Source organism: Diorhabda carinulata, chromosome 10 (genome assembly GCF_026250575.1).
Source record: "Diorhabda carinulata isolate Delta chromosome 10, icDioCari1.1, whole genome shotgun sequence".
In the NCBI taxonomy this organism is placed as follows: Eukaryota; Metazoa; Arthropoda; class Insecta; order Coleoptera; family Chrysomelidae; genus Diorhabda; species Diorhabda carinulata.
Window position 1 is genome coordinate 2390843 of NC_079469.1, and position 14836 is coordinate 2405678.

The following is a 14836-nucleotide window of genomic DNA, read 5'->3' on the forward strand; positions in this document are numbered from 1 at the left end:
TTCAAGAATTAATAATAGGACGATACGACATGGATTTATTAATTTATAGGGGTTTTTAAATGGAATTACATCATTTGTTTGGCAATAAATATAAAAAACTATCAAGGTTGATTTAGTTGTCTATATAGGATGTATTCACCCCAATAAACTAATCAAATTTTGTAGAAACTTGTAAGTTTATTGTCATAAGTCGGTTCCTGTTAATATGTCTCGAATGGATATAGGTAATAATAAATTTATTAAAGAATTTAGGAATAATAAAAAATATATTTTATTGTGATATAATTGGAAATGACAGCCATTAAATACCACCATTTCACTATAGTACGAATAAAACCGATGTTATACGAACGTATTACGTGATTTAGTCGATTGATTTTTATATTAGTCTATAATAGAAATCGTACTATGCCATCTATTATTTACTTTTGAAAATTACTTTTCCATTTATAGGCTATAAACTAAAATTAATAATGTCCAATGTTTATAATAGGATTTTCTAGAATATAATGACGTAATCGTATAACTTTGAAAAAAAACTTCCAATATTTTTTACATTAATTATATTCCTAAAGCTGTAATCTAGCATATAATTAATAATTTATATTAGTTTTGTTGCTTTTTTCCATCTGATTCAATATACCTAGGAATTTATATCTACTACGTGTTGAATTGGTGAAATAAATAAAAAATATTTAATAAACAATAATTTTTCCATAAAATAATTCAGTTAAATATATAATTGATTCTATTTTGTTGTCAGAAAATATTCCGTAGTAGTAAATTCATCCATTTAACATAATGATTTAATAATATCATCACGTGATAGCGTGTTTGATGAAATTATTACAAATTTCACAACAATTTAAACAGTTTTTAATAAATTTCCTTTTGGTTAAAAAGAAATATAATGACTAATTATACATGCATTACATCAATTATGTTACGGGGTGAATTAAAAAACTATAACTTCTAATTCTATTAAAAACTGAATAATTGTTCTATATTTGATATCAACATAACCTCAAACAAGAACAATTGTTATATAACTGATTGAAACTGTTCGGAACCGGAAAAGGAAGGAGATATATCACTTTTATCGACTATTCATTATTCAATAAGAATATTTGGCGGTAAAACAAAATCAAATACATATTATTATTTATTCATTGTCATAATACACAGTAGAAAATCATCTAATTATATTGTGAATAAGTAATCTGAATTTTATGAATTAGTTTCAAATTTGCAGTTTGCTTCATTGCCGGATTTATGTTTATCATAATGGTCAATCATTTTTCCTTATAGGTAAATCCTCTTCTTGTTTAAAACAAAATATTTAAAATTGTATTATTCAATGTATGAAATATAAAATCATTTTTATTCTATTCTTATATTAGAAAATACCTACCGATTTTTTTGCATATCTGATCTCGTCTAGAATCATATCTATTAAAATTCGAGTACTTAGACACTGGCGATTAGATCGATGGAAAATCCGGTTCCTATCAAATTGATTGTTGCTAAGAGCCGTACTTAGTCCACTTTTACGATTTATGATCGTAAATATAAAAATAAAAAAGTTATTTATCAATATATTGATTAAATATTTATGTTAAATGTTTACCTGACACGTTTATAAACACTTTTAAAACTCGGCTGGGCTTTTCCAACAATTCGTCTGATTCCACCGATATACCTGGTGGTCAGATAAAAATGCATAGATTGAAATCTAAATGGTTTTTGATACTACAAATTATTTTGAAATATATGATATTATTGTTTAAATAAGAGTTACTATAATTCCTTTAAAATTTTTAATGGTTTGTTCAAAAAAAAATTAATCACCCCCACCATCTTATTTCAATAGATACGAAACAAAGAATTACTTTAAAAGATCACAACTTGAAAAATATATAATTTTTTTGGATGTAGTTTCGATAAGATGCGATGATTCTGCTGAAATTTTGCTTGTCTTGAGATATTTTGGGTCATAACAGCCAAAAAAATAGATTTACGAAAAAAATGTATATCACCTTTTTTGTAGAACTTTTAATGAGCCTCATTTTTTGTTTGAAACTTTTTTTTCTAAAATCAATATTTTCTGAGATATTCAGTAAAATTGTTATAAATTTGAAGAGGGCTGGAGAGCAAACAAAACTTTGTCAGTAAAAATCTTTTTAGATATGATATTCTCCAATTAAAGCCAAGCTTTGGCGAAAATTTCACTAAAATCAATAGGTTCAACTTGTGGGAACTTTATTCTTTTATACGTTTAGCAGGTGAGTATCGTTAATATTTCATTTTAAATGTTAGCGTGACGCCCTCTGGCGACTATTTGGGAAATTTAAAAATATTCTCACGGTCTTCTTCTCACTATTTTAGTAACAAAGTTTTTATTACGAATAATTTCCGTTATTGCACTTTTATTTAGCCACCCGGTATAAATTTGAAAAAATATATTTAATATTAATCTTCAATATCTGATGACTCTGTATTTTCTGCACTTAGAACTTCATCCATCGATCAAGCGAATCACTCGTAACCTCTTTGGTAACCCGATAACCTCCGAAAATAACATTTTAACTGATCGTGGTATTCATCGCATGTCCGATACAATGTCAAACTATGAAGTTTATTATTGCGATAATATCATATTATATAACATAATTTTTATTTTAAGCAAAAATCGAATGAAAAATTCATGAGGGAAAAAAACATGCCTATCTTTTGGATTTAGATTCCAACTCGATTGAAGATGTCTAAAAAATTTGCTTGGATTTAACCTTAAGACAATCCATAGGCGGCGATGCTTTCAATATTTACAAATTATCTGCAATTAAATATTCAAATACTTGTAAAATAAACGAAAAAACATATTTAGTAAATAATTAATATCTATATTAGTTTACGATGTACACAGAGGAACAAAAAAGTAAGTTCTAAAATTTTTATTAAAATTAATAAACACATTATTTATATATTGAAAACTGGCAACGCCGTTGCCGCTAGGTATAGATGTCATCGCCATCTTGAAGTTTTTGTCAGTGACGTACTCAGGACGTTTTGTATTGTATTACAAATCTCATAAAGTCTACGAATCAGTCAACTTTTCTTTTTAGCGTTAGCTTGTTGTTTAGCTTGCATTTCTGCTTGTTCTTCTAACAACAATTCCACAGCTCTGGCTCTTTTTCTCACAATAGGTACTTTCGACCACCACTGTTCGAAACAATCCTCCTCTTCTTTATAAATTGGAATTCGCTTACTTAAAGCGTTTACCAACTCCAAAGGACTAAGAGGATGTATTCGTAGCTGCAGCATCCTTTTTACCGTCATCACTTCTTTAATTGTGCTTATTATAGACCCTGAAATTAGAATTATATTCCAGGTTATGTAGATTAGTTAACACGGACGCTGTTATACGTGGAGCGTTTGATATTTTTAAATCACACAAATTGAAACAGTCGATATTATTAAATGTGTAATGATTATACGAGGAACGTTAGATATTTTTAAAATATTCGAACTGGAATTGTCAATATAATTGAGGTTGTAAAAGTTATACGAGAAGGGTTTGATATTTCCAAAACGTACAGCACTGAAACTTTCGATGCAACTAATTTTGTAAGGGTTATACGAGGAGCGTTTGATATTTTTAGAACACACAAATTGATATGGTGGATACATTAAATTTGTGGCGGTTATACGAGGGGCATTTGATATTATTAAAACACAAAAATTGAAACTGTCGATATATTAAATTTGCGAGAATTAGAGAAAAATTATACGAGAGGCGTTAGATGTTCTAGAAATATACGAACTGAAGCTGTCCATACAATGAAATTTGTAAAAGTTATACGAGGAGCGTTTGATATTTTTAAAACAAACAACACCAACAATTTTGATTCAATCAAATGTTTAACGGTTATACGAGGAGTTAAATGTAATACGAGGAGCATTTGATATTTTTAAAAACACAAGTCACATTTTCGATACAATTAAATATGTAACGGTTATACGAGGAGCGTTTAATATTTTTATAATATATTTTTGACAATTATTCATAAGAAAAAAAAAGAAAATTAAACAATGGAAAGTTTTCTATACCTATAGTGTACGCATCTGATATTCTGGTCATCAAACCGATGTCAAATTGCCAATTGACGGGCATATATTCACCAAGTAATTTACTCCAAGCTATGTACCTGGAACTGTAGTTCGGGGGTGGTATCATAACGAATTTTTGATAAACTTGTTGCAACAGTTTTTGATCGCATTCCCATGGAAAATTTGACGTACCTATCAACATAACTCTGTCGTCTGGACTGAAATCTAAAAATAACAAAGTAAACCTAGCCTAACTTAATGCAGCATAACCAAAAACAGTAAATTCGAATGTAAATAAAAATTAGATTAATAAATACGATTTATTTTTGAATTTTTTCCACCGTAAGTCTCTCCCAATCCCTCCGATAATAATCTCCCCTATGACAAATTAATTCAAAAAGCTGAAACGGAAGTAAATCTACTCAATCATTTGTTAAACCGGAAGTAAAAATAAAATTATTTGAATTATTATAAAATAACGCCGGCCCTGGTCTCGGAACATCGAAAATAAAGATACCAAAGGAATCGATTGATTAAAATTAATATATAATACATTAGGCAACACTGTTGAGACGATTAACTCGGTAAATTTTATACGAGGGGAAGTCAATATTTTAATATATTAGAATATATTATTAGAACAAAAATACTTGGTTGAAATAAAATTTTTTGATATAATTTACATTATACAGGGTGATTTTTGTTTATTAAACGTTATTAATTAGATCATAAAGACTTATAATTGATTAAACAAAAATTCTCACTTTTTATAATTTTTGGTAAATCCTTTTTCAGTCGTTTGGGGTCGCTCTTGTCAGTTTTAGGAATCTTTTTAACAAACGGCCTTTCAGCATTATCCATATATATAATACTAGGCTGCAACAACTTCGACACTTTCGATATCAAATGTATCAACATGATTAACCCCGATTTTCCGGGATATTTTCCGACGATATTCGACGGCGTTATATCGAACAACACCGCACCTGTTTCCGAACATATAGCATGCAACAACATTTTTTTCCCGCTACCTTTACTCCCGCTTAAAAGAAGAGATTTTATATGAGGGGTAGTTTGGTGTAGATTTGGAGTCAAAAATGGTATGATGCAATATTCTGTGAGAAGTTGACGTAAATCCCCGAGGGCTATCGGGGGATCTTTGCCGATGTTGTGTTTCGCAGGGGGATAATAGGAAATTTCACCTTGGAAATCCGTAATTTCCACTTTTGGGTATCTAAAATAATTGAATAACACATCTAATTTAACCTGAAATTCGTTTAAATCTTATTTAGAAATTGATATTATTTATAATATTGAAATAATTTATTTAGCAGTACGCCACTGAGTTATAAATTCACCTTTTGATTATTCCGTTTGCTACCAATTCTTCGAATAAAGATTCCGTTGTTCTGTCGGGTGTCAAATCTTTTTCTTTTTTCTTTTTACTTTTTTTACCCGCTCTTCTCGCTTTTTTACTAGATTTTTTCTTACCTTTATGTCCTCTATCTCTATCAAACGCCTCCTACAGTGATAAAATTCAAATAAAGAAGAGAAATCAATAACTTAATTATCACAATGTGTTAAACAAAGAAAGAATTACTTTGTTATACGAAACGCGACAACACTGTTATATATTTCACAGAATTTAATCCAGAGGCGTACACAATTTATTTTAATATATAAAATGAATTAAATAAAATTAGTTTTAAATATATTTAAACAATTATTGAATATAATTTAAATACAAAAAAACTATTTCTATATTACCTGGAGTAATTCTAACTCGGCTCTCATCATCTCGTCTACGACTTTTCTTAGCTCGTTTTCCATTTCCATCATCTGTTCTTGTTCGATAATATTTTTATAATGATATTGTCGAAAGTTATCAGATTCGTCCTTATTTCTCCAGATTTCATCGTATTCTTCTTTTCTTAGGTTCAATTCTGGTACAAAAGTAGATAAAATCGCTTTGGTAGTTTGATCTTCGTCTTCGACGTTATCAGTTTTGTTCTCTTTACCTTTGAAGCCTTTTTTAGTTCTAGATTCTTTCGATGATATTTGAGTCGATTTGCTCAATTCACTTTCAGTACCTTCAAATTAAATATTCACTACAAAAAGAATGTATTTGGAAGCTTCTTCTACCTTGTCTGCTGAATAGAGTCCTCGAAGCACTTCTATCGTCTCCTGTATATTCAGGAATTTTCCCAGTCGAAATTTTATATTCTTGTAACCAATTTCTCACTTGGTCGCTTAATTGTTCCAAAACTACGCCTCTTTGATTTATCTCTAAATTATTTCTTATTTGTTTAACCGATTCTTCGTATTCTTTACGCCGTTCTATTTGTAATTTTCGTCTTAACAATAATTTTAAAAAAATTGTATAATTCATCAAATTTGACAACACTGGATGAGATGATTAGACATCCAACGCAAAAGAAATAAAGCAAGACATACGTTCAAGGTGGAAAATGGACATAATCGTATGTCGTAAATTACAAATATGTTTAAGAGAAGTAATAATATACGAGGGTGTAAAAAAATTATATTTACCTATAATTTTTAGTTTCCAAATCTTTCTCGATTTCGTCGCTTTTAGTCTTCAACGGCGGTATCATACCAATCAGCAACATCTCCTGTATCTTCCTTCTTCTAGTAGCTCTTCTGGTGATGTATCCCCTCCATATTTTTTGTATTTTCAAAGCGGCAGATAAACTGATTCCTCCTCTTTTAGCTTCTTCCTCTATGTCTTCTTGAGTCGGTTTACTCTTTTCTTTCATCATCCTGATTTCTTTCATGAATTGTTGTCGTAATCTCCCTTGCCGAGCCCTTTCGTGCTTTTGTATTATTAAGATCGCTTGATGCTGGGTCATAGGGGGTTTCTTCGTCGTTTTATCAATATAACCTAATTTTGAAAGGACCTGATACGAACACAAAAAAAATAATCTTTGAAAAATACCTTCCATATTTGCAAATAAAAGGAAAAATACATAACCTGTAAACCTATTTTGATATTTACTCAATAATAACTATCAGAAATAATCAATTTCAACTAGCAGATGAATAAAATTCCATTAAATCTGTCATAAAATGTATTAACAAAACAAACTATGTTTTAGAATCACCTATACATACGATAAATATAAATTGTCACTTACTTCATCTATTACCCTCGTATTGTATTCTATTTCTTCTTTTCTTTCGTTTCTAAAACATGTCGGAACAACTAATTCTCTATCTGTCGGTGTGATTTTCAATTTTTCTATTATATTTCCACAATGAGTGAATTCATTCAAATCCGCTTCTACTAAATCCGCTTTTATTTCTAATATTCTTCCCAACGTAGCTTCTAATAATTTTTTTATAAGCATCAGTTTTTGTGGCTGTACAACTTGATCAACGCATACGGTCAATCTGTTAGCTACACCGATGTATCTGATTTGTTAGAATAATAAAGGTTAACAGTATATTAAAAAGAAGAAGGAGAGTAGAATGTTAGTAAACTTATAATAATAAAAAAGTTATTTCCATTTATAAAAACTGTCTTACTTTACATACAACGTTGCCAGAAGTTCCCTGTCTTCTCTCCTATCGGCCTGGACAGGTTCGAGCTGTAGGGTTTCATTTAAAATATCTTGAGTATTTTTGAATAGATCGTTATAGGTTTTGTGAGACATATTAAAATGAATCTCAAATTAACGTATGAGAATTAAACGTTTGTTTGATCAATAGTTGTAAACAATCTGTGTCCATATAAAGGTAGGGAGATTATTGAATTGTACCCAGTGGCGTTACAAACCTTACAATTTTAAATAAATACTATAAAAAAGTTATCTGAAGCCAATGGAAGAATGAGAAGTAATATTTGAAAGAAAATAAAAATGCATTAGAAAAATTGATGGGTACACTATATTCAACTTTTTTAATCAGTTTTATGGTCTAACTTTCATCCTTGTTTATTGAGTATATATTCAATTGTTTTCCTACTCTTTCTAATTGTTGATTTCTTTCATTCTATAGTACAAAATAGAATATATCGCAGTTAGATGGATTATAACCGGCGCAGTCAATAGGATTGTTAGTACGAAACTTATTGTATAACTCTTTTTCAATGATTTATTGACCAAATGTTAATAATTTATATTAATAATTCTTGCTTAATTCCAAATTAAGTATTTTCAGAAGTATACCGAGGTTTTTTTCTGATAACTTTCCTCGAGGAAAGTGGAAAATAAAATTTTTCGATTCCAATACATTCGTACCAAGAAGAAAAAAAGTTTTGGAAAGGTTATTTAGTCTAGGTATTTATAATTGACGCCAACAGTAGAATTATAAGAGGATAAGTCAATAGGATTGGATCAGAATTGACCGTCAGTAGAATTGTATATGTAATAGCCAGTAAAATTATAACTGGTGTAGTCAATAGGAAATAATTGTAGTTGGCGCAGTCAATAGGATTGTTTTGACTCAGCAATTACTATCGTTGGTACAAAACGTATTGAACATGCAGATTTTGTTCAACTATTAAACCAATATAAAAAAAATATACATGTCCGAATTCTACCGGCACTTCTTCTTATAACTATACTCGGAAAAAGTAAAGTTTTTGAGAAGATTTTTTCCAAGTATGGCGCAGTTAATAGTACTGTATTGAAATTATAACAGTCGGTATAATTGTTTATATAGTATCAGTAAAATTATAACTGGCGCAGTCAATAGGAAAGTATTTTAGTTGGCGCAGTTAATAGGAACGAATTGTAACTGGCGCGGTCAACGGGATTGTTTCGACTCAGGAATCACTATCGTTGGTACAAAACGTATTGAACATGCAGATTTTGTTCAACTATTAAATCAATATTAAAAAAATATACATGCCCGAATTCTACCGGCACTTCTTCTTATGGCAATCTTCGAAAAAAGTAGAACGCAACTTTTGTGGAAACGACGAATATGTGTATATGAAGTTTTTGAAAAGATTTTCTCCAGTTATTGCGCAGTTAAAAGAAATGTATCAAAATTATAACAGTCAGTATAATTGTATATGTAGTTCCAGTAAAATTATAACTGGCGCAGTCGATAGGAAAGAATTTTAGTTGGCGCAGTCAATAGGAACGAATTGTAACTGGCGCGGTCAACGGGATTGTTTGTGGCGCAGTGTATAGGATCGAACGTATTAAATAAATAGACATGAAAACGCAAAACATTTATTACACATTCAACAAAATAGGAATAAACTAATTATATAAACAACGTAAAACAAGAAAAAGGCGTTTATATAATTTCGGTAGTATTCATAGTGGATAGATTGGACAATATCGTCGCGACTATAGTAGACGTCGAAGCAGTAGTCAACGTCGTTAAATCCGTCAAGTTCGTACTTTTCGATAAATCGATGCGGATATATTTGTCAGGTCTGTTGTCACAATACCGATGCACTTTCATGGGTCTCAATATTTTTTCGAGAGCGTAGGCTCCTACAGAACCGGTCGCTAGTCCCCACATGTAGTATAACGTCATCATATTACCTGGAACAAACCACTAATTGATCGAAATTCCGTCAGTACTTCGAAATTTTCATTCCTATCAATGAATCTACTTAATATTATGAATCCAGATATTCACCAGCTAATTCTCGATAGCACCGAGGCACTTTTGTGGGTCCTTGGATCATGGGAACGCTTCCTAGTATTCCATTGGATAATCCTAGGATAATAGAGTAGCCGAATGCTAACAGATCGCTGCTGAGGAAACCAAAATTTGTCAATGGTGGTACTGCGCATAACGCCATTGCTGGTATGATCGTCAGTCTTGCAATGGAGCATTTCAGTAGACGTGGTCCCGTCCAATATCTAGTAGATGCCATTAGTTTACCTGAGACAACAAAAAACAATCCCACCTAATTATTTTGAGGTTAAGTTTAACTGAGAATAGAAATAGTGACGTTTTAGATTTGATAATGGAGAAAATCGAAAAGAAAATGAAGGAAAACTTCAAGACATGAAAGAATACACAAAAAATGAAAGAACAGACCAAGAAATGAATGAGTAGACAAAGAAATAAATGAATAGACAAATAAATGAATGAACAAATCAAGAAATGAGTGAATAAACAAAGAAATGATTGAATATACAAAGAAATAATTCTAGAAATGAATGGACAGACAATGAAATGAATGAAGAGACAAAGAAGTAAAATAAGAGACAAAGAAATGAATGCTTAGACTAAGAAATGAATGAACAAGCCAAGAAATGAATGAATATACAAAGAAATAATTCTAGAAATGAATGGACAGACAATGAAATGAATGAAGAGACAAAGAAGTAAAATAAGAGACAAAGAAATGAATGCTTAGACCAAGAAATGAATGAATAGATCAAGAAATGATTGAATATAGAAAGAAATAATCTTAGAAATGAATGGACAGACAATGAAATGAATGAAGAGACAAAGAAGTAAAATAAGAGACAAAGAAATGAATGCTTAGACCAAGAAATGAATGAATAGATCAAGAAATGATTGAATATAGAAAGAAATAATCTTAGAAATGAATGGACAGACAATGAAATAAATGAAGAGACAAAGAAGTGAAATAAGAGACAAAGAAATGAATGCTTAGACCAAGAAATGAATGAATAGATCAAGAAATGATTGAATATAGAAAGAAATAATCCTAGAAATAAATGGACAGACATCGAAATGGATGAAGAGACAAAGAAGTGAAATAAGAGACAAAGAAATGAATGCTTAGACCAAGAAATGAATGAACAAGCCAAGAAATGAATGAATATACAAAGAAATAATTCTAGAAATGAATGGACAGACAATGAAATGAATGAAGAGACAAAGAAGTAAAATAAGAGACAAAGAAATGAATGCTTAGACCAAGAAATGAATGAATAGATCAAGAAATGATTGAATATAGAAAGAAATAATCTTAGAAATGAATGGACAGACAATGAAATAAATGAAGAGACAAAGAAGTGAAATAAGAGACAAAGAAATGAATGGGTAGACAAAGAAATGAATGAACAAGCCAAGAAATGAATGAATATACAAAGAAATAATTCTAGAAATGAATGGACAGACATCGAAATGGATGAAGAGACAAAGAAGTAAAATAAGAGACAAAGAAATTAATGCTTAGACCAAGAAATGAATGAATAGATCAAGAAATGAATCAATATACTTAGATATAGTACAAGAAATAAATGAGCTAACAAAGAAATAGACAAAGAAATGAATGAATATACAAAGAAATGGACTAAGAAATGAATGAATAGATCAAGAAATGATTGAATATAGAAAGAAATAATTCTAGAAATGAATGGACAGACATCGAAATGAATGAAGAGACAAAGAAATGAATGCTTAAACCAAGAAATGAATGAAAAGAGAGAGAAAAATCAATGATTAGACAAAGAAATAGACCCAGAAATGAATGAATAGACAAATAAATAGACCAAGAAATGAATCAACAGATTAAGAAATGAATGAACGGATCAAGAAATGAATGAACAAACCAAGAAATGAACGAACAGACCAAGAAGTTATTGAATAGACCAAGAAATGAATGAATAGACTGGGTTAACGTATTGAGAGAGAAGAAAAAGAAAAAATAGTTAACTGATATTTACCTATCACGTCTGCGCAGTTGAAATCTATCATCATCAACATGGGCATCCATTGTCCCATGTGACAACTGACGACTTCGGAAGTTATACCTGGATAAAGGCAGAGTGTTGTGAAATATACTAAAAATATCGATACCATGTAAGGGTATATCTTCTGTATAACCGTCCACCGAGCTCGCATACCTTCTATAAAAGAAATAAAAAAAAAATTACGAACAAAAAAAGTTCCCAGAAAATATTTTATAATTTCATTTTTTTTGTACTTGTCAGACTCTGTATATAAATAAAACATTGTGCACAATTTTAGTGTATCACTATCATAGACATGAGAAAAATTATCGGCAAAAAAAATTTCCCGAAAACAATTTGAAAAAGAATAAAATTGATTTGAATAAAATAAAAGAATTATTGAACAATTTAAAAATAAAAGACCTATTGACATTATTCCATTGAAATATATAATATGCTTTTATTAGAAAACGTTGTTAAACATGAAATTTATTATATTTAAAATACAATATTTTTTTTCTGGATGATTTTCTACTGAATAATTTTTATATAGCACGCCTTTGGTAAAGCGGATATAACCGTCCGCCATTATATGAGTCAGACTAATACGTTTTTCACTGGTATAGAGCACTTCAATACAGATATGTTAAACGGGTTGCATACCGCGTTAAACACTGAGAAATTTTTAATATTTTTTCATCCTCTACTGATTATAGGTTAGTTCCAATCTAATCTGGACCGTTCTTGGAAGCGTTTAAATGATATTTTCTGCGCAATCTTCTACTATTCACGGTTCTGGTAACAGTACTTGCTACCAACCAAGTATCGAAAATACCGTCCCGGAAACGGTTCACGTCGACTGGAACACAAAACGGTTGGAACACGTAATCTCTATTATGCAGAATAGTCACCGTACCTAGGACGGTTTTTTGATGGGTGGGAACGAACCGGAAATAAAACGTATATATCAAATTAACAAACCTTTAAATGAAGACCAACCAAATCTGTCAGTATTTGTGACGGTTAATCCTCCGCTAGCTATGAGGACATCTTCGACTTTGTAAGTTGGTCTAACAGCCGTGTCTGAAGGTTCGTAGACGGGATTCGAAAAGCTCATCACATTCGAAGAAGCTGGCGGCGGACTGGTTTGAATTTTAAGTATACCGTAACGCGTATCTTGTACTTCTATCTTGAAACATTTCACAAAATATCAAAAAAAAAAACACTTATAAAATTTAAATATTTTATTTTGACATATATATAGGGACTTGAAATAAAAATTACTGGGTATTTCAATACTTACTAAGCCAGCATCCTCTTTGGGCTCGAGAGTAATTTTTGTTTTTTCCCTTTCGCAAAGTCCTAAATAAAATTGTACAAAGTCAGTCTTTCTGATACGAGGGTAGATCAAAGCGCAGAGTCCCACTGTAGTTATCGATACCAATAAAAAATCGATTGTACTCTGACGAAGATCTTTTATAAAAAACCTCGTCGTTATTCGAACCAAAGAAGTACCAACACCAGCCACACCTTAAATATTTTTTCATAAAATTTTCGTATTTCCAAAAAAAAAAAATTAAAACTCACTTTCCCCAACCATTACAGCGTGTGTATACTGTGGCGGTAACATACTGGCGTATCCATAGAAACTAGATTGTTGCACTGCATTAAAAAAAAATACGAGGGGAATTCAGAAATTAAAAACAGTAAACATATCGATTACCTGTGCAGCCAATGGCGACTACAGCGACTGCTATTAAATTCGCAGTATAAGATCCTCTAGTTTCGAAAACCTCGTAATATACTTCACAACTCATTACTAACAAAAGTGTTATTATAGATACAACATAACCTAAAAGCACATTTAAATACAATTTTGTATATAACAGTTCACAATATAACCTTAAATTAAATATTGACAGATGTCATAGACAAATAAGAATGCCGTATGATTTATGAAATTTGAATCAGTTAGTATCACAAGATTTCATATATCATCGACAAATGACAGTTGACTTTATAAACCTAAAATTAATTGTTGACATATAACATAGACAAATAAAAACTAGTGGCTGATCATAATATCAAAACATCTCATAATATAATCGACATATGACAGTTGACTCAAAATAACCTCAAATTAATTGTTGACAGAATATACAGATAAATGAAAAATGGTGGAGGATTTATGACAAATCATTAGTTGATATTACAACATTTCATAACATAATCGACATATGACAGATAACATAGGCAAATAAGAAATAGTTGATGATTTATGACAAATGATCAGCTAATATCATAAGTAATATAATTAAATATTATGACAGTTGACATAATATAACCTAAATTTGTTTGGACAATGTATTTAATGAAAAATAGAGGGCGTATAAATGAAAACAATACAAACAAACGTACTTACCAAAAAATATCCTTGAGTGCAAAGAGAACATCTCAACCAACATGTTATTTCCAAATACAGTTATCAAAGCTGTGATTATATAAACCGAAGACATGTCAAAAACAACTGGACTATCTGGATATTTGGATTTGAAGTAGTCTACTGACATAATAAAGCTAGAAGATATTAAAAAGATGAGAAATTATTCCACTTTTAATATTAAATGAGTTAAAAATTGCTCCACCTGTTGTAAATCTGAACTTGCGTCTACCATGAACAATGTTTTCATTCATAAGGAAGGTCAAGAAGTCTTACCTATTATATGGAAGTAGAAACCCAATGCCGCCGCTCATAAAAGACAAATAAACTAAATTATACTTGTCTACGGGGGGTGATAATTCATTAAGCACTTCTGCTCGGGAAAATCCTTCATGTCGTCTATTTTTTCCTAATTTTTCGTATTCCGGACCGTCGAGGTTCTCCTCGGCCATATTTAAATAAAAAATCAGGCACTGAGTTAACTACATTTAATCACGATTCGTTTTCAATACTTTTTTTTATTTTGTTTAACGTAAAGATAAGCCCTGGACCATAACGTTAAACGATCGGAAAATCGCGCATGGAAACTAATGTATTGATTTCAAAATTTGCGCATGAGCAGATCATTTTCTAAATATATATATATATATAT

At 30.5% G+C, this 14836-nt stretch overlaps 2 protein-coding genes and 1 long non-coding RNA gene across 5 annotated transcripts; all 3 read right to left on the reverse strand.

The window, feature by feature from the left end:
* Positions 1–1301: 1301 nt before the first annotated feature.
* LOC130899018 (uncharacterized) lies at positions 1302–1665 on the reverse strand. Its single transcript, XR_009059954.1, has 3 exons — positions 1628–1665; positions 1412–1544; positions 1302–1317 (listed from the first exon to the last, which is right to left on the reverse strand). It is a non-coding gene; the product is annotated as an uncharacterized LOC130899018 (long non-coding RNA).
* Positions 1666–2927: 1262 nt separating this feature from the next.
* On the reverse strand, positions 2928–7808 carry LOC130899019 (dynein regulatory complex protein 11). The gene is made up of 9 exons (XM_057808682.1): positions 7654–7808; positions 7263–7539; positions 6658–7025; positions 6250–6461; positions 5875–6197; positions 5466–5629; positions 4872–5341; positions 4108–4332; positions 2928–3365 (listed from the first exon to the last, which is right to left on the reverse strand). The coding sequence occupies exons 1-9, from the start codon at positions 7779–7781 to the stop codon at positions 3106–3108; spliced, it is 2427 nt and encodes an 808-aa protein (XP_057664665.1). The 5' UTR covers positions 7782–7808; the 3' UTR covers positions 2928–3105.
* A 1487-nt stretch (positions 7809–9295) lies between these two features.
* Positions 9296–14778, reverse strand: LOC130899020 (equilibrative nucleoside transporter 4). Of its 3 annotated transcripts, none has more exons than XM_057808683.1 (9): positions 14461–14778; positions 14167–14321; positions 13468–13596; positions 13332–13406; positions 13048–13274; positions 12726–12933; positions 11739–11921; positions 9727–9975; positions 9296–9629 (listed from the first exon to the last, which is right to left on the reverse strand). In XM_057808683.1, the coding sequence occupies exons 1-9, from the start codon at positions 14634–14636 to the stop codon at positions 9376–9378; spliced, it is 1656 nt and encodes a 551-aa protein (XP_057664666.1). In that variant the 5' UTR covers positions 14637–14778; the 3' UTR covers positions 9296–9375. The 3 variants fall into 3 exon arrangements, with proteins under 3 accessions (XP_057664666.1, XP_057664667.1, XP_057664668.1); XM_057808684.1 differs by having other exon boundaries at positions 11739–11918; positions 14461–14762; XM_057808685.1 differs by having other exon boundaries at positions 9296–9642; positions 14461–14762.
* Positions 14779–14836: the final 58 nt, after the last annotated feature.

What these genes read in the sequence shown, in the direction of transcription:
- LOC130899019 (XM_057808682.1), bottom strand. Translation starts at nt 7,781, where the DNA reads ATGTCTCACAAAACCTATAACGATCTATTCAAAAATACTCAAGATATT. An exon ending in ATACGAGGGTAATAGATGAA is followed by an intron (nt 7,026 to 7,262) that starts GTAAGTGACAAT and finishes TGTTCGTATCAG; the next exon opens with GTCCTTTCAAAATTAGGTTA. An exon ending in TTGGAAACTAAAAATTATAG is followed by an intron (nt 6,462 to 6,657) that starts GTAAATATAATT and finishes ATTATTGTTAAG; the next exon opens with ACGAAAATTACAAATAGAAC.
- LOC130899020 (XM_057808683.1), bottom strand. Translation starts at nt 14,636, where the DNA reads ATGGCCGAGGAGAACCTCGACGGTCCGGAATACGAAAAATTAGGAAAA. An exon ending in CGCTGTAATGGTTGGGGAAA is followed by an intron (nt 13,275 to 13,331) that starts GTGAGTTTTAAT and finishes AAAATATTTAAG; the next exon opens with GTGTGGCTGGTGTTGGTACT. An exon ending in CCAAAGAGGATGCTGGCTTA is followed by an intron (nt 12,934 to 13,047) that starts GTAAGTATTGAA and finishes AAATGTTTCAAG; the next exon opens with ATAGAAGTACAAGATACGCG.